The 22,179-nt window shown below is 51.9% G+C and overlaps 1 protein-coding gene across 24 annotated transcripts in view; it reads right to left on the bottom strand.

Moving 5' to 3' along the window:
* Window positions 1–12,673: 12,673 nt before the first annotated feature.
* TRAF2 (TNF receptor associated factor 2) overlaps window positions 12,674–22,179 on the bottom strand; it is a 45,485-nt gene continuing 35,979 nt past the window's right edge. For 11 of the 24 annotated variants that reach the window (XM_063788091.1, XM_016962190.3, XM_063788098.1 and 8 more), the window contains 4 exons: window positions 18,706–18,987; window positions 18,006–18,183; window positions 15,273–15,517; window positions 12,674–13,596 (listed from right to left, as the gene is read on the bottom strand). In XM_063788091.1, the coding sequence (XP_063644161.1) occupies window positions 13,378–13,596; window positions 15,273–15,517; window positions 18,006–18,183; window positions 18,706–18,987 (924 nt within the window). In that variant the 3' untranslated portion in view covers window positions 12,674–13,377. Of the gene's footprint in view, window positions 13,597–15,272; window positions 15,518–16,706; window positions 16,819–18,005; window positions 18,184–18,705; window positions 18,988–22,179 lie in introns of all 24 variants that reach the window. The other 13 variants (XM_063788095.1, XM_063788100.1, XM_016962191.4 and 10 more) reach the window with 2 other exon arrangements.

A 22,179-nucleotide genomic window follows, 5' to 3' on the forward strand; every position in this document is an offset into this window, starting at 1 on the left:
GGTCCAAATATCCACTTGCAGACTTAACAGTGTTTCCAAACTGCTCTATGAAAAGAAAGGTTAAACTCTGTGAGTTGAACGCACACATCACAAAGAAGTTTCTGAGAATGATTCTGTCTAGTTTTTATACGAAGATATTTCCTTTTCTACCATTGCCCTCAAAGCGCTTGAAATCTCCACAGGCAAATTCCACAAAAACAGTGTTTGGCCGGGCACGGTGGTTCATGCCTGTAATCCTAGCACTTTGGGAGGCCGAGGCAGATCACTTGAGGTCAGGAGATCAAGACCAGCCTGGCCAACACGGTGAAACCCCTTTTGTACTAAAAAAAAAAAAAAAAAAATTAGCCGAGCGTGGTGGCACACACCTCTAATCCCAGCTACTCAGGGGACTGAGGCAGGAGAATTTATTGAACCCGGGAATGAGCTGAGATTGCGCCACTGCACTCCAGCCTGGGCGACAGAGTGAACTCTGTGAAACTGCAGCTATGAAACTTGCGCACGGGGCCCGGAGCAGCTGCCGGAGAGCTGGGTCAGGGAGCAGCAGCAAGATCCCAAGTTTCGCAGAACTGGTGCTTGACCTAACATCCATGACCTGAACTCCACGCAGCCGCAACACCGGACGTTGAGTGCTGGGGCCAGCAGAAAGCCCAGAGCAGCCCTAAGGGCCAGGGAAAGGAACCCACGCCGATGCGCAGGGTCAGTGAGGCAATGCCCTGGGTTTACCCTCTTCTCCATTCTTTTGTGACCCTGATGGCAGTGGGAGTGGTGGCTACAGGAACCCATCAGAGCCAAACTTGGGGCCAGAAAGTCCCTCACAGCTCGGTGCGGCTGTATTGAGGGTGGGACCACCCCCGTTAGCTTTCCTCCCCTGCCCTCCTGCCACATAGACTCCAACGCGGCCCAGTCAAGGGCATGTCACTGTCTGAACTGACAGTGAGTGAGCCCAGCAACCAAACCCAGCGTGGGGAGCTTGGGAAGCACCCACATGGGGTGGCTGTGGATGCCGGGCTCAGCTCACATGCAGACGCATGGGTCTAATGATCACACCATGGACGTGGGGAACTGCAGACCAGCCTTGGGTCCCAGACCAAAGACCAGCAGCTCTGAAGACAGGAGTCCACGCAGGTGGGAGCAGTGTGGGCCCAACCCTCACGGGACCAAGTGCCTGCTAACCAAAGACACCCACGCAGGCGGGAGCAGTGTGGGCCCGACCCTCACGGGACCAAGTGCCTGCTAACCAAAGACACCCACGCAGGCGGGAGCAGTGTGGGCCCGACCCTCACGGGACCAAGTGCCTGCTAACCAAAGACACCCACGCAGGCGGGAGCAGTGTGGGCCTGACCCTCCTAGGACCAAGTGCCTGCTAACCAAAGACACCCACGCAGGCGGGAGCAGTGTGGGCCCGACCCTCACGGGACCAAGTGCCTGCTAACCAAAGACACCCACGCAGGCGGGAGCAGTGTGGGCCTGACCCTCCTAGGACCAAGTGCCTGCTAACCAAAGACACCCACGCAGGCGGGAGCAGTGTGGGCCCGACCCTCACGGGACCAAGTGCCTGCTAACCAAAGACACCCACACAGGCGGGAGCAGTGTGGGCCTGACCCTCCTAGGACCAAGTGCCTGCTAACCAAAGACACCCACGCAGGCGGGAGCAGTGTGGGCCCGACCCTCACGGGACCAAGTGCCTGCTAACCAAAGACACCCACACAGGCGGGAGCAGTGTGGGCCTGACCCTCCTAGGACCAAGTGCCTGCTAACCAAAGATACTCATGCAGGCAGGAACAATGTGGGCCCAACCTTCACAGGACCAAGTGCCTGCTAACCAGACTTCAACATTTCCCACAGGATTCAAACATGACCCAGATCTCATAAAGTCATATTCAAAATGTCTAGAATATAGCCCAAAATTGCTTGACACACGAAGAACCACAACATTTCAACTTGCAGCTGGGCACCGCGGCTCACACCTGAAACCCTAGTTCCCTGGGAGGCCACGGCTGCAGGGAGCAATGATCAGGCCGCTGCACTCCAGCCTGGGTGACAGAGACCCTGTTTCTAAAAAATAAAAATAAAAAAGATTCAATGTGCAAAGGTAAAGACCCATAAATTCTATTTCCCAAAAACAATTAATAGCTTTTTAAAAAAACCACACAACAAATTTTTATTATTTTTTAATTTTTGTAGAAATGAGGTCTATGTTGCCCAGGCTGGTCTCAAACTCCTGGGCTCAAGTGATCTTCCAGCCTCGGCCTCCCGAAGTGCTGGGATTACAGGCATGAGCCACCGCACCAACACAATTCTTAAAAGGCACTGGGATTCCTCTGCTTCAAGATCATTACTAGGCTAGAAAAATAAAGCTTGTTCTACCAGAAATCACAAGTAAGAACTGAGTGTTCTCCAAGGCAGAAATTGTAGAGTCTAGTGCCATTTCAGGCAACGATGACTAAGCTCTGAACCCCAACATCCACAGCTGCCCATCAGAACACTTAAACCAGCTCGGAACAGACCAGCACAATTCGGCTTCATCAGACAAGGCCACCGTGCTCTTCTAAGATGCTAATAACCCCAAACAGGAGGTGCTGAAACCAAATGAAAGACAGTCTTTGAGGCTAGCTGCCACACCAACTGTGAGTTCCTTGTTATGTCCCCCTTCTATAACATTAATCAAGGAAATATTTTACTGCAAGGAATATTTTATATGCCACTAGCCATGAATTTTTGTCATTAGTTACTACATAAATGTCACCTAGTGCCTGCCATTATCCACATGGCACAACCATTTTATGTCTACAATTCACTTCTGTATTTACAAACAGAATCTTTGTGATTCCCATAAGTACATTAGAAAGGTTTAACATCGAGATGCAATCTAACATCCATAACCTCCATTGTTTTGCAGACAGCAATGTAGGAGAGAGTTAGTTCTTTTTTTTTTGAGACAGAGTCTTGCTCTGTCGCCCAGGCTGGAGTGCAGTGGCACGATCTCAGCTCACTGCAGGCTCTGCCTACCAGGTTCATGCCATTCTCCTGCCTCAGCCTCCCGAGTAGCTGGGACTACAGGCGCCCGCCACCACGCCCGGCTAATTTTTTTGTATTATTTTAGTGGAGACGGGGTTTCACTGTGTTGGCCAGGATGGTCTCGATCTCCTGACCTCGTGATCCGCCCGCCTCGGCCTCCCAAAGTGCTGGGATTCCAGGCGTGAGCCACCATGCCCGGCTGAGGATTGTGCTCTTTAAAACAGTTTTATGACATTTGGATTTACAAAATCTGAACACCTTACAATCACTGCAGATAAACATTATGCCATGGCCCCAGGTAGATGCACCCTGAACAAAAACTCACACTTCCCGATATGCAGGGGGAACCTGCAAGTCCTCACCAACCAAACGCCAGGCTTGGGAGGAAGTGACACAGACACAGATGCTGAAATTATCTGACAAGGACTTTAAAGTAGCTACTATAAATATGCCAGAGCAAGCAATCACAAACATTTTGCAATGGATGTAAAAATATGAAAGTCTCAGCAAAAAAATAGAAGATGTAAAAAGGACCATTCATACCAAGATTAGGTATCTATAAAAAGAGAAGGAAAAAGGCTGGGCACGGTAGCTTACGCCTGTAACTCTAACATTTTGGGAGGCCAAGGCGGGCAGATCACCTGAGGTCAGGAATTCAAGACCAGCCTGGCCAACATGGTAAAATCCCGTCTCTACTAAAAATACAAAAAAAAAAAGGCCGTGCGCGGTGGCTCACGCTTGTTAATCCCAGCACTTTGGGAGGCCCAGGTGGGCGGATCACAAGGTCAGGAGATCGAGACCAAGTTCCAGCTACTCGGGAGGCTGAGGCAGAATGGCGTGAACCCAGGAGGCGGAGCTTGCAGTGAGCCGAGATTGCACCACTGCACTCCAGCCTGGGCGACAGAGCAAGACTCCATCTCAAAAAAAAAAAAAAAAAAAAAAAAGACAGGTTCTAACTCTGTTGCCCAGCCTTGAGTCACCGGTACAATCATGACTTACTGCAGCCTCGACCTTCAGGCTCAAGTGATCCTCCCACCTCAGCCTCTCAAGTAGCTGGGACCACAGGCATGCACCACCACACCCAGCTAATTTTTATATTTTTTGTAGAGATGGGGTTTTGCCATGTTGTCCAGGCTGGTTTTGAACTCCTAGGCTGAAGTGATCCGCCTGCCTCGGCTTCCGTAAGTGCTGGGATTACGGCGTGAGCCACCATACTGGGCTGCAGCCTCTTTTTAAGGGCACGAATCCCATCCACAAGTGTTGCACCCTCATGATCTAAAAAGTCCCGCCTCCAAGTACCATCACATTGGAGATTATGTTTCAACACAGGAAATTGGGTGGGGGGGCACAAACATTGTCTTCTCTTAGTCTGTTTTTGCTGCTATAACAGAATACCTGAGACCAGATAATTTATAAGGAATAGAAATTTATTGGCTCACAGTTCTGGGGGCTGGGAAGTCCCAGAGTAAGGTGCCAGTGTCTGGTGCAATCCTTCTTGTTGTGTCACTGTGGAAGGTGGAAGGGCAAGAGAGGGCCAAGCTCATCTTATTATACCAGCACCAATTCCAGCCTATCCTCCCTCTGACCTAATCACCCTTTAAGGATCCCACCTCTTAACACTGTTACAATGACAATTAAATATTAACATGAGTTTGGGAGATAAAAACATTCAAACCGTAGCATTCCATCCCTGCCCCTACACCAATTCACGTTCTTTTCACATACAAAATATACTCATTCCATCCCAATGGCCCCATTCAAAAGTCCAAAGCCCATCTAAATCAAACATGGGTGAGACTCAAGGCATGATTCATCCTGAGGCAACTTTCCCTCCACTGTGAGCCTGTGAAATTAAACAAGTTACGTGCTTCCAAAATACAGTGGTAGGGCAGGCATAGAACAGACATTTCCATTCCAAAGGGATAAACTGTAAAGAGGAAAGGAATAACAGGCCTCAAAAGCATGTCCAAAGTCCAACAGGGAGAATACTACTAAATCCTAAGGCTTGAGAATCATCTTTGACTCCAAATCCTGCCTTCTGCATGCCGTGGGGTGCGGCTGGGTCCTCAGGCTCTTGGGAACCTCACCCCTATAGCTTTGCTGGGCTCAGACCTCACACAGCTCTCTTAGGTTGGAGTCTCGTGTCTTCAGCTCTCCCAGGCTGGCAATGAACACTAGAGGCTCTCCAGTTCTGGGGTCTCAGGGGTGGCCTTATCCCCAAGGCTCTATACCACATATTGCCCTAGTGTGGGCTCTCTGCCATGGCTCTGGCCTGGAGACTTGTGACATCCTGTGTGACACCCAGTGGATGAAGCCATGTCCCCACAGCTCCTGCAAGGCTGCAGAATCGACACCACCAAGGCTTATGACTTGTACCTTCCCTGGGTCCACGTGAGACAGGCTGGAGTGGCTTAAGGGGTCTGCACTGGAATGCAGACAGCAAAGACTTGGGGTGGCCCTGGCCAGCAGGCTCTAAAGTCCACACCCTACACCTCTCTTTTGACATATTTCCTTCCCAAAGGCCTTGGCACTCTGGGCCTGTGGTGGGAGGGGCAGCACCAGGAATCTGAAATGCCTCTGGGGCCATTTTCCCACTGTCCTGATGAGCAGCCTCTGGCTTCGTTCTGTCCATACTAAGTTGCTTGGCCACACACTTGGTCTGTTCTCCTAAAGACATCTTATTACTCCCTAAATGGGCAGGCTGAAAATCCTTATGATCCCTATTCTTTCCTTGTTAATTATAAATTCCATCTTTAATTCATTTCTCTTCTCACATCTTACTCTCTGCAGTTAGAAGAAGACATGCCACACCCTGAGTATTTCTTCAGCCAGATATCCCAGTTCCTTCCACAAAGGAAGGACTGGGCATGGACACCATTCAGCCACGTTCTCTGCCACTTTATAACTAGGATGGTCATTCCTCCAGTTTCTGACACCTTGTTCTTCATTTCTGTCTGAGATCTTACCAGAATGGCCTTCACTGTCCAGATTTCTACCAACATTCTGACCATGACCACTTAAGTATTCTCAAAGAAGCTTCAGACTTTCCCTACAGTTCTCTTCTGAGCCCTCAACAAAATCACCCTTTACACTCCATGAATGGCATCTAAGCTTCTTCTCGCTCCTCCAAACTCTTCTGGCCTCTGCCTACTACCCAGTTCCAAAGCTGCTTCCACATTTTTGGAGCATTTGTGATGACAACAAACCCACTCCTGGTCTCGATTTTCTGCCCACAGCACCCTGATACCAAAACCAGACAAAGACAATACAAAAGACAATTATAGACAAATGTCCCTCATGAACAGAGATGCAAAATCCTCAAAAAAAATTTAAATCAAATCCAGCAATATATAAAAGTGATAGTGCACCATAACCAGATAGGGTTTATTCCAGGAATGCAAGGTTGGTCCAATATTTGAAGATCGACATAAGTCACCGTATTAACTGTACAGGAGAAAAACCACATGAATATATCACTTGGTATAGAAAAAGCATCTTTTTTTTTTTTTTTTTTTTGAAGACAGTTTCCTTGTTGCCCAGGTTAGAGTGCAATGGCACAATCTTGGCTCACTGTCACCTCTGTCTCCCAGGTTCAAGCAATTCTCCTGCCTCAGCCTCCCAAGTAGCTGGGATTACAGAAGTGCAACACCACGCCCAGCTAATTTTTGTTTTTAATAGAGATGGGTTTTCACCATGTTGGCCAAGCTGGTCTCAAACTCCTGACCTAAAGTGATCTGCCTGCCTCGGCCTCCCAAAGTGCTGGGATTACAGGCATGAGCCACCAAACCCAGCCATTGAAAAACATCTTGATAAAATGTCTAGTCATGATATAAAAAAAAAAAAAAAAACCCTTGAAGCAAACTAGAAGTAGAAGGGAACTTGCTCAACCTGATAAAACAGCATCACCAAAAATCCCCGTGGGTAACATGATACACAATTGTGAAAGTGAGAAGGCTTTCCCCGAGAGTGGGAATGAGGAAAGGCTATAGACTCTTACCATTACTATTCAACCTTATAAACGGGAAGTCAGCCAATGGAACAAGGCAAGCAAAAGAAATAAAAGGCATAGAGATTGAATAAAAAGAAATAAAACTGTCCTTATTCATGGATGACATATTGTTCACACATAAAATTCCCCCAAATCTATAAAAACAAACAAAATCCTAATCTCCTACAACCAGTAAGTGAATTCATCAAGGTTACGAGGTGTAAGAAGAACACATAAAAATCAGTTTTGTTTTTAAACACTGGAAATATACAGTCAGAAACCAAAATTCAAAAAACAACCTCTTACAACAGCTCAAGAAACAAAGTAAGCTGTGGGATAGGAAGCAATAAAAAAATAAGTAAAAGAAACACTGAAGCATAAACCTACTAAAACATGTACAAGATATGTATACTGGCTGGGCGTGGTGACTTTTATGCCCATAATCCCAGCACTTTGGAAGGCAGAGGTGGGCGAATCACTTGAGTCCAGGACACCAGCCCAGGCAACATGGCAAAACCCTATCTCTACAAAAAATACAAAAATTAGCCGGGCGTGGTGGCACACACTTGTAGTCCCAGCTACTTAGGAGGCTGAGGTGGGAAGATCCATTGAGCCCAGGAGGTCAAAGCCACAGTGAGCTGCTATCGTGCCACTGCATTCCAGCCAGTTCAACATACATATGAAATACTACAAAATGCTGATAAAGAATAGAGATAGACTATGTTCATGGATTGTCTGACTCAACACAGATGTCAATTCTCCCCAAACTGATGTGTAGACTTAATGCAATTCCAATCAAAATCCCAGAATTTTTTTGTAGTTGACTGTGAAATATATATGTACTGTCAAACAAACAAAAATAGGGAAAACAATTCTGAAAAACAAGAACCGACTGGGTGTGGTGGCTAATGCCTGTAATCCCATCACTTTGGGAAGCTGAGGCAGGCAGATCACTTGAGCCCAGGAGTTTCAGGCCAGCCTGGACAACAGACAGACCCTGTCTCCGGCTGGGTGCAGTGGCTCATGCCTGTAATCCCAGCACTCTGGGAGGCCGAGGGTAGGCAGATCTGAGGTCAGAAGATCGAGACCATACTGGCCAAACATAGTGAAACCCCGACTCTACTAAAAATACAAAAAAATTACCTGGGTGTGGTGGCATGCACCTGTAATCCCAAATACTTGGAAGGCTGGGGAAGGAGAATCACTTGAACCAAGGAGTCAGAGGTTGCAGTGAGCCAAGATGGGTCACTGTACTCCAGTCTGATGACAGAGTGAGAGTCTGTCTCAAAAAAAAAAAAAAAAAAAAAAACGGAGACTCTGTCTCTACTGAAAATTTAAAAAATTAACCGAGTGTGGTGGTGTGCCTGTGGTCCCAGCTACTTGGGATGCTTGAGGTGGGAAGACCTGCTTGAGCCTGAGGTCTCGAGGGTGCCGTGAGGTAGGATTTGTAACACTGTACTCCAGCCTAGGCAACAGAACGAGACTGTGACTTTCTTTAAAAAAAAAAAAAAAAAAGGCAGGGCAAAAGAAAAAAAAGAAAAGAGAAAAGAAAACGAAAAGAAAAAAGGAAGGAGGGAGGAAGGAAAAAGGAAAAAAAAGAAACAGAAAAACAAGAATAAAGTTTGGCCAGGTACAGTGACACATGCCTATAATCCCAGCACTTTGGGAGTCCAAGACAGGACAGTGTGAGACCAGGAGTCTGAGACCACCCTGGGCAACAGAGTGATATTCTGTCTCTACAAAAATTAAAGAAAATAAGCTGAGCACGATGGTGTGAACCTGTAGTCGCAGCTACTTGGGAGGCCTAGGTGGGAGGACCACTGGAGCTCAGGGGTTTGAGGCTGCAGTGAGGTAGGACTGCGCCATTGCACTCCAGCCTGGGTGACAGAGCAAGACCCTATATCTTAAAAAGAAATTTAAAAAGAATGCTGACAACACAAAGTGCCCACAAGGATGTGGAGCAGCGGGAACTGTGGCTCATGCTGGCATTCCACAACAGGCTACACCTATTCTGGAAAGTGCTTGGCAGTTTCTTTTGAATTTAAAAATACACTTACTGTGTGATCCAGCAGCCCCACTGCTAACTACCTTAATGAAATAAAAACTTGCTCAACAACCTGTACACAAATGTTTATAGCAGCTCTATTCAGACCTGCAAAACATTAGAAACAACCCAAACACCCTTCAACAGGTGACGAGACAAACTGATCCATCCATAGAGCACTACTCCAAAAAAAAAAAAAGAAAACAAATGCTGATGCACGCATCCTGATCAATCTCAGCGGCGTTCTGCAGATCCCGCTGCTCCCAGCCACGCATTGTAGGACTCCATTATGGGACTTTCTTGGAAAGACATAACCACAGTGGTGGAGGACAGGTGCGTGGCTGCCACGGGTCGGGGTGGTGACTATGGGGAAAGTGGAACAGTCTTCTGAGACGGCAGGGCTCGCCTGTCTCCCAGGTATGGTGCTTACCCACATCTGCACAGGTGTGAACATCCATGGAATTGAATGTTCCATGAACAAAACAAAAGAACAAATCAATTTTACGTGAAATTTAAAAATGTTATTAGGGGCCAGGTGCAACACCTGCAATCCCAGCACTTTGGGAGGCTGAGGTGGGCAGATCACCTGAGGTCAGCAGTTCGAGACCAGCCTGGCCAACATGGTAAAGCCCTGTCTCTACTAAAAATACAAAAATTAGCCAGGCGTGGTGGCTCACAGCTGTAATCCCAGCTACTCAGGAAGCTGAGGCAGGAGAATTGCTTGAACCTGGGAGGCGGAGGTTGCAGTGAGCCGAGATTGTGCCATTGTATTCCAGCCAGGAAGACAGAACGAGATTCCGTCTCAAAAACAACAACAACAACAAACAAACAAACAAACAAAAAAACACTTCCTGAGGGAGATGTAAGGTGACACAAAAGTTCGGCAATTCCTCCAAGAGCTGAACAAGCGGCCCAGCAGCTCTACTCCTCGGTATAAATATTCAAGAGAAATGAAAACAAATACACGTCCCCATAAAAACTTGTTCACAAATGTTCACAGCAGCATTTTCAGAGTAGCCAAAAAGTAGAAACCGCCCAAATGTCCAGCAACGGGTGAATGGATAAATAAGGTGTGGTGCATCCATACAAGAGAAGATTATTCAGCCATTAGAAGGAATGAAACTCCGATGCATGCTGCAACTACAGGAACCATGAAAATATCTTGCTGAGTAAAAGCAAAGGCCACATTGATATGAATGTCCTGAGTAGGCAAATCTATAGAGACAGAAGGTAGGTTTGTGGCTGGCTGTCAGGGGCTGAGCGGGAGGGAACAGAGTGACTGCTAAGGGAAGGTTTCTCTGCAGGGTGATGAAATGTCCCAAAATTAGGTAGTGACGATGGTACCTCTGTGGGTTTGCAGAGCCTGTCACTTCCCCAGAAGGCCACGAGGCGGCTGGGCCAGGCCTGCCCACGGGGCTGCTCCAGAGCATTTTGTCCCTCAAGGGCCTCGGTCTGCTTCGTGGGAGCCTCTTGGTGTGGCAGCCAGTGCCTAGGGAATTGTTCTGAGTGCAGACCTCTGCCCCTTCTGCAGCCTGGAGCCCGACGCTGCTCTCACTGCGTGGGGGGTGCGGTCCTCAGCTCTTCCCCAGGTTCTCCAGACCTCCATCTCCACTGCAGGGAGGTGAGGGCCAGGAGGACCATCCGGCTGCTCTGGCAAAGGACCTGCAAGGTAGCTGCTCTGCCCCGTCTTTCAGTTGATCCACTTTTAGACTGCTCCATGCCAGGGCCTCCCGGTGTGGCCAGCTTCCCCCTCAGCCCTCTTCTGCTCAGCAGCCACCCACCAACCCACTTCCCACCTTCCAAAATGGGTTCAAATCCTCTGTGGGATGTTGGCTTCTTCCCCATCTTTGTCCCTGGGGGAGGATTTTTTTTTGGTCCATTCCTCTCATTTCACAGTTCCATTTCGTTTTAAGTGAGAAGAGATGACCTCAATCAATCTGTTTTAACAAACTGCAGTGACCCAGCAAAACCTGTCACATACAAACAAATCCCCAAATATAGAAGCCCAGTATGTTAAAGACAAAACTTCAGAATCATTAGACGAAAACATGACAGTGGTTTCCAGCCTCAGGGAAGGTCAGGATGTTCTGAGTCGGTTGGAAATAGCACCATTCATAAAGGATAAGATCAGCTGATCATGTGTAAGGCTTAAGCTTCTGCACATCAGGAGCAACAGAAACACAGTTCAAAGACACAACCGAGAATCCGTAATCAGGAATATCAGGAACTCCTACCAACCAGCAGAATAAGACCCAGACCAACAACCAGAAGAAAAATGAGAAAAAGACATCAACAGGCAATTCGCACGGGAGAGAATCCAAGGGAGAGGTAAGCGTGGTAAAGACGCCTGACTCCGCCGAGTCATCAGAGAAACGCATGTGACAGCGATGCCACTTCACTTCACACACACCACGCTGCAGCATCTCCTCAATTCCAACAACACGAAGCACGGGCAGGGATGGGAGTGATGGGAACCCTCCCCTGGTGCTGGTGGAAGGACCGGATGCAGCCCCTCTGCAAAGCAAGCTGGCAACTGCTAAAAAGGCGAGGCCTAGAGACCACCAACCCTCCTTCCAGGTTGACAGGAGACCCATGAGAGCAGGTCCGGCTGTCTCCAGTCACCAAACCCTGAAGGCACGGGAAGAGACTGGAAGGTGCTCTCTAGGGAACTCACACACGGCAGTCAGAATCCACCATGCAGAGTGCCCAGCACAAGATGCATTAAAAGTAGCCAGGCTGAGTCAAAAGCCCAGCTACCTGCAGCTGACCCAGCGGATGGTTTCTGCATTTTTAATGCAATACTCTTATTTGTGAATACAGAAACGTACAGATGCAAAATTCTAAAGCCCAAGGAGAACCGGAACGCCTCAATTCCCGCCACGTGGCCTGGGGAGCTGAGGTGAGGCCGGGAAAGGGAACAGCAGGGCTCTGCAATGCTTGCTCTTTAAGCCCAGTACACACGCACGGAACACAGACAATGCCCGTCGGTCAGCTCCGTGCCTGAGTTATTTTCTGTACTTTTCTATGGTCAACTTCTCAAACTACAGCAGTGCGTGAAGACGTCGAGAGGGGACAGCACTTTATCCTGGACCCCGATACAGATGCCCAGTAGGTCCCAGCACGGCTGCCCTGACACTGAGTGTGAAGCCGTGCCTACGCCTGCCTGCACTGTCCCAAAAACACACCACAGGGGCGGTGCAGCCAGGACCCTCGGTGTGGCCAGGACGCTCGGTGCGGCCAGGACCCCCGGTGGAGTCAGGACGCTCGGTGCAGCCAGGACCCCCCAGTGCAGCCAGGATGCTCGGTGGAGCCTGTGCACAGAAAGGCAGGACCAGGGCTGGCTCATCCTCATCCTGCTCTCACAGGAGTCCCTGGGGAGGCCCAGGAGAGGAGATGGACAGGGAAGAACATTCCAGAAGAGGGAACAAGGCTCGAGAAGAGGGAGTTTACAGCAGGTGAGGAACAGAGAGAACAGCCTGGCTAGCTAGAGAAGCAGGCAGGGGCTAGGCACCCCGTGGGGAGGTGTCTGTGAGAGGAGAGGCCAGGAGGACCCGCAGAGGGTCACCACTGCCAAGGCTGGAAGCCGCAGGCAACCTGGAATCAAATGGATGCCACTGACCACAGAGATTTGAATGGTTTAATAACTCTGTCTCGTGAGCTGAATGGCAAGCTCTCACACTTTACCCACAGGCTGTGCTGTGCACCTCCCACACAGTGGTCTGAGCAGAGGCAGCGTGGGACCAGACCCTCTCCCACAGCCAGCCTGGCCAAGGTGGCACAGACCAGAGCTCTGTGCAGACAAGCACCCAGGGGTCTAGGAACGCTCCCTTCTCTCCAGGGGCCAGAGGGGAGAACCAAGCTGCTCGGCCTTCCTTGCTCTGGCCAGCAGGAGGCCCCTCTCCTGGAGCAGCCCTCGTTTCTGCCCGTCATGCCCGAGGGACACAAGGCCATCCACCGCGCTCCTGCTACGTGGGCACTGCTGGAATGTGCTCCCACTCTGAGTGTCCCCACCCAGGGCCTCTCCCTTCACTGCACAGGACAGCAAGGGCAGCTTGTGCTGGGAAGCACCTGAAGACCCTCGGCCAATGCCACCACAGCCCTTGGCTAAGCCCGTCTGCCAGGCCCCTCCGCAGTCTCTGAAATCTGAGGACTGGCTGGTGGCTCCTTCCCCCGTGACAGTGAACTTGGCTGCAGGCCGACACCCTCCCAAGCGCCCAAGCGCGGCCCCTGCCCACTTGTACAGTGAGACCCTGGCCCAGCGTGGTGGCCCCTCTGTGAGCCGGCTGTGCCTGGCTGCCCCCAACCCCCAGACACCAGTAGGGGGCAGTTAGAGCCCTGTCAGGTCCACAATGGCCTTGATGAAGATGGCATCGTCCCGCACGTAGGAATTCTTTGCCTCCATCTTGGAGACGGGGCAGAAGAGGGGGCAGCCGCTTGCGATGTTCATGTCGTTGACTGGCCTCTGAAAAGAGGATGAAGTCACGTCGGGCCTGAAGGCGTCAATCACGTGCTCCCGGTTATTCTGGTCGAGCAGCATTAAGGTCACCTGGAGGAGAGAGCCCCAGGGAGGGGACACGGGTCTGTGGGCCGTCTCTCTCTGGCTCCCGAGGGTCTGGACACTGGCAGGGCCACTAGCAGGCGGCCATCCCAGGACCCAGGCCAGAGGCTGAGGCCCAGCCGAGACCACGTGGTGGGCGGCCTTGCTCCTGCCGCAGCGCCCGGGCTCCCCAGCCCTCCCCAGCCACCGGCATTCCGCTTCTCTCTGGGGAATCTGTGTCCATTCTGGCCTTTCCCTGTCCACTGACATCTAGAGTCCTAGACTAAAGCTTACCACTCCTGAAGTTGAATTATTAGGAAAATGTAAAAAATAACACATCTGGCAAAGACATTTTCTTGCCAAAGAGATCATGAAGCACCCACTGCCCACTCGTGAAGAGCACTTTTCAGGGAGAAACTGAGTCTGCCTCTGTCAGGACTGTGAACCTGGATGCCCCAGGACAGACAAGGGCCTGTGGGCCCTCCACACCCCCTCCCCCACCCAACTCTGCTCTGCCTACTCTACTAGCTATAGGGGGTGGGGGAAGTAGCAAGTCTGGGCCAACTGTGGCAAAAGGAAGGGACCTTCTCTCATTCCAGTCTAGTCTCTGCATCTTCAATTCCACAAAATAATAGATTCTGATTTTCAAAATAGGCCAGGCACAGTGGCTCACGCCTACAATCCCAGCACTTTGGGAGGCCAAGGTGGGCGGATCACAAGGTCAGGAGTTCAAGACCAGCCTGACCAACATGGAGAAACCCCATCTCTACTAAAAATACAAAAATTAGCTGGGCATGGTGGTGCATGCCTGTAGTCCCAGCTACTCAGGAGGCTGAGGCAGGAGAATCGCTTGAACCCGAGAGGGGAGGTTGCAGTGAGCCGAGATCATGCCACTGCACTCCAGCCTGGGCGACAGAGCAAGACTCCGTCTTAACAATAAGTAAATAAATGACACCTCCGACAAAGAGGGCTCCGAAGCTGTGTTCCTTCCTCTGCACTCTCTCTCCAGGGCAGGGTTTTCAAACTACTGGTCCAGATGCCCATCAACATCTGGAGTCCTGGGCTAAAGCTGGGCACCCCCAAACTTGCATTATTTTGTGCTTTGTCCTTTTGTTCATTTATTTAGAGCCCGCTCTTGCTCTGTTGCCCAGGCTGCAGTGCAGTAGCGTGATCTCGGCTCACTGCAGCCTCAACCTACTGGGCTCAAGCAATGCTCCTGCCTCAGCCTCCCGAATAGCTGGGAATACAGGTGCACACCACCATGCCCGGCTAATTTTTCTATTTTCTTTGTAGACATGGGTTCTCACTATGTTGCCCAGGCTGATCTCAAACTCCTGGGTTCAAGCAATCCTCCCACCTCAGCCTCCCAAAGTGCTGGGATCACAGGGATACATACTCCCCCCACACTCGGCCTTGTGCTTTTTCTTAGTCATATTTATATTTATCTGACAGGTCAGGAAGCCAGGTGCTTGTGTCACAGACCAGTGCTCAGAAATCATGGAAACAACAAACTGCCAGAGCTCTCCACCGCGTGACACAGCATCACAGGGTGACGTGCCTGCTGCAGACACCTGGTCCAGCGAGCCCAAGCCACCCTGTCCCGCACAACCCTGCACCACAGAAGCTGCACTGCCCAGAGGGACTCCCAGGTGCAGCCCTAGCGAAGCCTGCAGGGACGGCCTCACCTTCTGGTTGAAGGGCCACCGCAGCAGGGCGTCATTCGGGCCCTTCATCACCACAAAGAAGAGGGACAGGTGTGTTCCTCGCCCGGTGCCATCGCCGTTCAGGTAGATACGCAGACACATCTTGTAGCCGTACCTGCTGGTGTAGAAGGCTGGGGAGGCAGGAGGGGTGCCTGGTGAGCTGACACTCAGCAAGGGTGGGGCAAGGCTCTTCCTGCCTGGCTGCCCTCCCCCAGGGACAAAAACACCTACAAAGAAACATTCAGGTTCTGGGGTGCAAAGAAAAGTTTTTTTTTCTCAAACTATGCAGTTAGTTTCCAATGAAAACAAATTTCATTACAAAAAAAAAGGTAGTACTTAGAAAAAGTTTTGTTTTGTTTTTTTTTTTTGAGATGGAGTCTCACTCTTGTTGCCCAGGCTGAGTGCAGTGGTGCAATCTCAGCTCACTGCAACCTCCACCTCCTGGGATCAAGCGATTCTCCTGCCTCAGCCTCCTGAGTAGCTGAGATGACAGACGCTCGACACCACACCTGGCTAATTTTTGTATTTTTAGTAGAGATGGGGTTTCACCATGTTGGCCAGGATGGTCTCAAACTCCTGACCTCAGGCGATCCACACGTGTTGGCCTCACCAAGTGCTGGGATTACAGGTGTGAGCCACTGTGCCCGGCCAGAAAAAGCATTTCTAAGAATCCCAAATGTAACCCCCAAAACTTAAGAAGATGAGCAGAGCCACATGGTGAGATCCACTAAATGCAGTGGTTGGGACCTCGGCAGAGCCACAGAGGGAGCCCTGACCGGCCCAGGGCTTAGGGTGGGCCCCAAGCCTGCCTCAGAAGAGGCACTGGCTAGAGTGAACCCCGAAACAAGAAGAGTCGACTTCCTTCCCACCCAACAAGACACAGACGTGAGTGACAGCCAGAACCCGGCAGAGGCTGCTTTCCAAGTCACATGACAGAACACTGTGTGCAAAGGTCTGCACGCAGGGACCCCACTGTGGCAGCACCAGGACCACCCTTCCGTCCTCGTCCTCCACCGCGTGCCCCCAGGCCCATCCTCCCTGTCCTAGTCCTCTCCACCACGTGCCCCCAGGCCCATCCTCCCCATCCCCGTCCTCCACCGCATGCCCAGGCCCATCCTCCCCATCCGCGTCCTCCACCACGTGCCCCCAGGCCCATCCTCCCCGTCCCCGTCCTCCACCACATGCCCCCAGGCCCATCCTCCCCATCCTCCCCATCCCCGTCCTCCACCACGCCCCCAGGCCCATCCTCCCCATCCCCGTCCTCCACCGTGCCCCCAGGCCCATCCTCCCCATCCCCGTCCTCCACCGTGCCCCCAGGCCCATTCTGCCTGTCTTCAGCCTACACACGTGCCGCACACAAGCTGTGTTCACCAGCATTGCTTAAAGCAGATGTTCCACACAAACAGGTCCTCTTGCCTGAGTGCAGCTCCCAAGAAGACCACCTCCGTGGCAGGGCCTCCACAATGCTGACCGTTCACCCCACGCTTAGTGCAGAGCTCCCAGCATATACAATCGGCTGAGCCAGCAGCTGCAGAGGGAAGGTCGCCACCAGAAAGCAGTGCTGACTTTCCCAGCCGTGGAGGAACAGGGCCATGCCCTGCAGGCTGCCCAGACTGTTCCCTCGAGTTTCCCCTAAAACAATCTTTCATTTTTCCAGTCTCAACTCAGAGAAGAAAGAGTGTGAGTTTTGTTTCTGGTCCCTGCTGAAGGCCTTGGCAGCAGGCACCACACAACGTGGCAGCCCCTCCAGATGACGCTTGGGTCTCTTTCCGCCTCGAGGGCACCAGAGCACAGGACTGCCATGGCCCCCAGTGCTGAGTTTCACCAGCAGTGCCAGGCTAAATTCAAACAGGAAAGGTGCCTACAGTATCTCGGCCTTGATCCTAGAACCTAAGATTCTATCAGCAGGTTCACCAGCTCAGCCTAAAAATAAAGTCTACACAAGGGCATGTTCTGAGCCATGGCAACAAAGCCCAAGAAGGGAGTGACTGAGTTGGGGCCGAGATGATGGCTGGGGCCGCCAAGAGGTCAGCCAGGGCCTCGAGGGACAGCAGGGGGGCCGCCTCTGGACTGCAGCGCCCAGAAGCACAGTCCTGGCAGGAGCCTGCAGCTGGGCAGCCACCACTCCACCCCCTCTCCAGCAGTGCCCTCCAGGGGAGACCCCACGAGCACCCTCTCAAGAGACCCCATAGTTGGGGTTTAAAAAAAAAAAAAAAAAAAAAGGTGGGGGAGTGTGAGAAACACCCTCCCTGAGCTCCGTGTGGAAAATGAACCTGGGAGGGGTCAGACTAGCTCAGCCCCAAGGCCCTGAGAGCCATGTCCCACCCCCACAGCCACCCCCGCAGCCACCCCCACCCGCCCTGTCTTCCTGGGAGCTGTGATCAGGCAGGAGAGCCTGTTGATTTAATGTCTGCTTTAGGGCTGTGTGCCAGAGGACCAGGCTGTGGGTGACGAGGGGCACACCTCGAGGGCTGGCATGGCAGGAGGGCAGCCAGCCTAACCCCCCTACCCCGACCCCTGCCCAAGGGCACCCACCGGCCAGCCCATATTCAGCTACCCCACTTGCCACTCAGGGAGGTGTAGCTGCTCCCGGTATCACTGGGGGTCGTATCCCAGCCCCACCCTTGGGAGCCATCCTATGTGGTCACAGGGGTGAGGGGACCCAGGTGCCAAGTAAACAGCAGCTGCAGTGAGGTGGGGGTCCTAGAACCACACCTGGGGAGAAGATGGCAGGTGTGCGGCCAGCCACAGCTTCCTGGCGCTTCCTGGCGAAGTCTGAGATCTTCCAGATGAAGACCCCATCGTAGGTGGATGCCTCCATCTCCAAGACCTTCTGCTCCAAGTCAGCCATCGCCAGGTCCTTGAGGCCAATGCTCCTCTCCAGCTGCTGCACCTGCCGGGTGCCAAGACCACCTTCCCTCTTACAGGAGGGGTGCGGGCACGAGCCCCTGCCTCCCACACCCACCGACCTCCAGCAGGACAGTGCTCTTGGGCACCCCTGGGCTCCATGTTTCTCATGTCCACTCCCTGCACACAAGAACCCAACCCCACCCTCGCCAAGAGGTGGTGGCTCCAAGTCCACACAGAAGCTCCCGGCCAGCAAGCGTGCTCAGAAGCCACACCAGGCCATGCACATCCCCATCCATGGCTGACTCTGCCCTCCCATCAGAGAGAAGAGGCTCCTGCCCACGGCCTGGCCTCTAGGACCTTCCAGGGTTTGGGTCCCTTAGATGACAGGACTCAGAAATGAAGGGGGCCAGAGCCTCCCCTAAACCACACTGGACTGGGGTTTGCAGATGGAGTTCTACACTGTCCGGGCTCTAAAGCTCCAGGACCTGCTAGAACCTGCTGGGGCACGGACACTATCCCCCTTTACAATGTCCTCCTCATGGCTGGCCACCCGGCAGGCACAAACCTTGCTACTCAGGGCTTCAATCTTGTCTTGGTCCAGCCGGTGCTGCCGGCTGCAGGCCTCGGCAGTCATGGCCACCCTCTCTACCTCCCGGTTCAGGACACAGACAATGTTCTCAAAAGTGGCCGTCTTCTTCTCCAGGCTCTCGCACCTCTGCAGGAGCTCTGACCCCGCGTGGCTCTGGTCTCCCGAGAGGGGCTTTGCCTCCAGCACCGAGCTCAGTAGCATGGCCAGGTGCTCCCGCAGCCACTGCGCCTCGTGCTCCTGCTGTTTCTCACCCTCTACCTGTGGACACAGGGCAGGGAGGCTGCTGGCTCCATCCACCATTCGGCTCCCACCCGGGGACGGCCACCAAGACGTGGGCCTCAGCTGAGCTGAGGAGACAGGCCAGGGTCAGAGATAGGGATGCCTGGGTGGCCTGGTCATGGCTGATCCTTCTTGTGTATGACAGACTGAAAGTCAGGTGTGTTTAAAGAACGTGAAGCTATAGAACTTAGTTGCAGCCAGGCACAGTAGCTAGCAACTGTGATTCCAGCACTTCAGAAGGCCGAAGCGGGAGGATCATTTGGGCCCAGGAGTTGGAGACTAGCTGGGGCAACATGGCAAAACCCCACGTCTACAAAAAATTTTTAAAAATTAGCTGGGCATGGTGGTGTGTGCCAGTGGTTCTAGCTACTCAGGAGGCTGAGGTGGGAGGATCACTTGAGCCCAGGAGGTTGAGGCTGCAGTGAGCCGAGATCATACCACTGCATCCCTGCCTGGCTGACACAGCAAAACCCTGTTTGGAAGAAAAGAAAAAAGGGACGGGACAGGACGGGATGAAGGGATGAAGGGAAGATGGGACAAAGGGAAGAAGGGGAGGGAAAGAGGGAGGGGGAGGGACAGAAAGGAAGAGAAAAGAAAAATAAAAGCAACACACCATTTTTAAAAAGCTACTCATGACTGGGCATGGTGGCTCACGCCTGTAATCCCAGCACTTTGGGAGGCCAAGGTGGGAGGATCACCTGAGGTCGGGAGTTCGAGACTAGCCTGACCAACATGGAGAAACCCTGTCTCTACTAAAAATACAAAATTAGCAGGGCATGGTGGTGCACGCCTGTAATCCCAGCTACTTGGGAGGCTGAGGCAGAATTGTTTGAACCCGGGAGGTGGAGGTTGTGGTGAGCTGAGATCGCGCCATTGTACTCTAGTCTGGGCAACAAGAGCGAAACTCCGTCTCAAAAAAAAAAAAAAAAAAAAAAAATGCCACCCACAAGTTCCAGAGAAGCCTGGGCAACATGGTGAAACCCTGTCTCTACTAAAGCTACAAAAATTAGCTGGGCATGGTGGCACATGTCTGTAATTCCAGATACTCGGGAGACTGAGGCATGAGAATAGTTTGAACCCAGGAGGGGGAGGCTGTAGTGAGCTGAGATGGTGCCACTGCACTTCCAGCCTGGCCAACAGAGCGAGACTCTGTTTTGAAAATAAATAAATAAATAAATATAAAAATAGGCCAGGTGCAGTGGCTCACACCTGTAATCCCAGTACTTTGGGAGGCTGAAGTGGGCGGATCACCTGAGGTCAGGAGTTTGAGACTAGCCTGGCCAACATGGCAAAACCCTATCTCTACTAAAAATACAAAAATTAGCTGGGCCTGGTGGTGTGTGCTTGTAATCCCAGCTTCCCGGAAGGCTGAGGCAGGAGAGTACTTGAACCCAGGAGGTGGAGGCTGCAGTGAGCCGAGATGGTGCCACTGCACTCCAGCCTGGGTGACAGAGCAAGACTCTGTCTCAAAAATAAAATGAAATAAAACAAAATAAAATAAAAAAATAAAAAGCCACCCACAGGGGAAGGTGAAAACACAGGGGTGGAAGCTAGGCCTCCTTAAACATACCTCATTTTATAGACTTGACTTTGCAATTAAATTATTTTCAAATTTCCACAACAAAATTTGAAAATGAGGCCAGGCGCAGTCATGCCTGTAATCCCAGCACTTTAGGAGGCTGAGGCAGGAGGATCACTTGAGGTCAGAAGTTCGAGACCAGCCTGGGCAACATGGTGAAACCTCATCTCTACTAAAAATACAAAAATTAGCCGGGTGTGGTGGCACACAGCTGTGATCACAGCTACTTGGGCCTTTCATCACCTACTCGGGAGGCTGAGGCACAAGAATTGTTGAACCCGGGAGGCAGAGGTTGCAGTGAGCTGAGATCATGCCACTGCACTCCAGCCTGGGCGACAAAGCAAGACTCACCCTCAAAAATAAATAAAATAAATAAATAAATAAATATATATATATATATATATATATATATATATATAAACAAAACACTCTAAAAAAATTACAGTAAAAGAAACAAATGGACCTACATGTGTACCCAGCTAGAGGCATGACCACCCAGAGAGCAGAAGGGCACTCAAGACACAAACAGCTGGACGAGAGCTCGCCCTGCACTTTCTCAGAGAGTGCTGCTGTTGGGACCAAGCTGAGTGCGGCGTGGAAAAAGCAGGCCCTGGCTGAGCCTGGGATGGGTGTGCCAGCACGGGGAGACCCTTTGTGCAAACGGGAAGTGAGCATCGCCACAGACTCACGCTGTGTTCTCTCTCATTTCTCAACACCAAGAGGCCCAGAAACAAGGAGCACGGTGGCGGCAGCAAGCACCACTGAGGCCCGGGTGGTCACTACGCAACCTCCCGCACGGGAAGCCTGGGCTTCCTGGAGATGGCAGATGCCACGTCAGGGCAGGAAACAGACAAGAACACGGACAGCAGAAGACTATCCAACGCAGACAAAGAAAATGGAAGCAGCCACGCTCCTTTTCACCGTTATTAGGAAAAAAACACAATACCTAAGGCCACATAGAATCAAGTCAGCAACTGACTCTACCACAAATGCCGTCAAGACATCCCTGTCTTCAAGCAAGGAAGGTGCCCGCCCAGCGAGCTGGCCAGGGGAGGGTCTGCACCCACGGCCTGCCCCTCTCCATCCATCAGGCACACACCTCAGCTGGGGGCCACCTCTGGGCCCAGTACTCCTCGAGGGTCCTGACCTCAAGGGGCTCCTGTTGTACAGGGCAAGACGGACAAGAGACAAAGACACGAGGTGCTGGTGACAGAGGGGCAGAGTCTGCAGGGGTGGAGCAGGGGGGTCCACCTGGAGAGACCCAGGCGCCTGGCCATTGTGCCAGTGCCCAAGTGCCTGGGGTGGGCACAAGTGGGCATGCCCAAGGAAGCTCAGGCCAGCAAGCAGGGCAGAGGAGATAGCTGAGGGGAGGGAAAGATCACAGGAGCAGGCCACTCTGAATGAGAAGCCATGAGGAAGAGCTGTGATCGATTTCCATTTGTGAACAGGCCAGAACGGAAAAGAACGGGGGTCCCATAAGCGCCTGAGCCCTGGGTCCCAGTGAGAGATGAGGATGACGTGGACAGGGCAGTGACGGCTGGGGGGACCATTTGAGGGCAGACGAGACCTCTGTCAGCCCGAACTTGAAGCAT

This window comes from Pan troglodytes, chromosome 11, assembly GCF_028858775.2.
Source record: "Pan troglodytes isolate AG18354 chromosome 11, NHGRI_mPanTro3-v2.0_pri, whole genome shotgun sequence".
In the NCBI taxonomy this organism is placed as follows: domain Eukaryota; kingdom Metazoa; phylum Chordata; class Mammalia; order Primates; family Hominidae; genus Pan; species Pan troglodytes.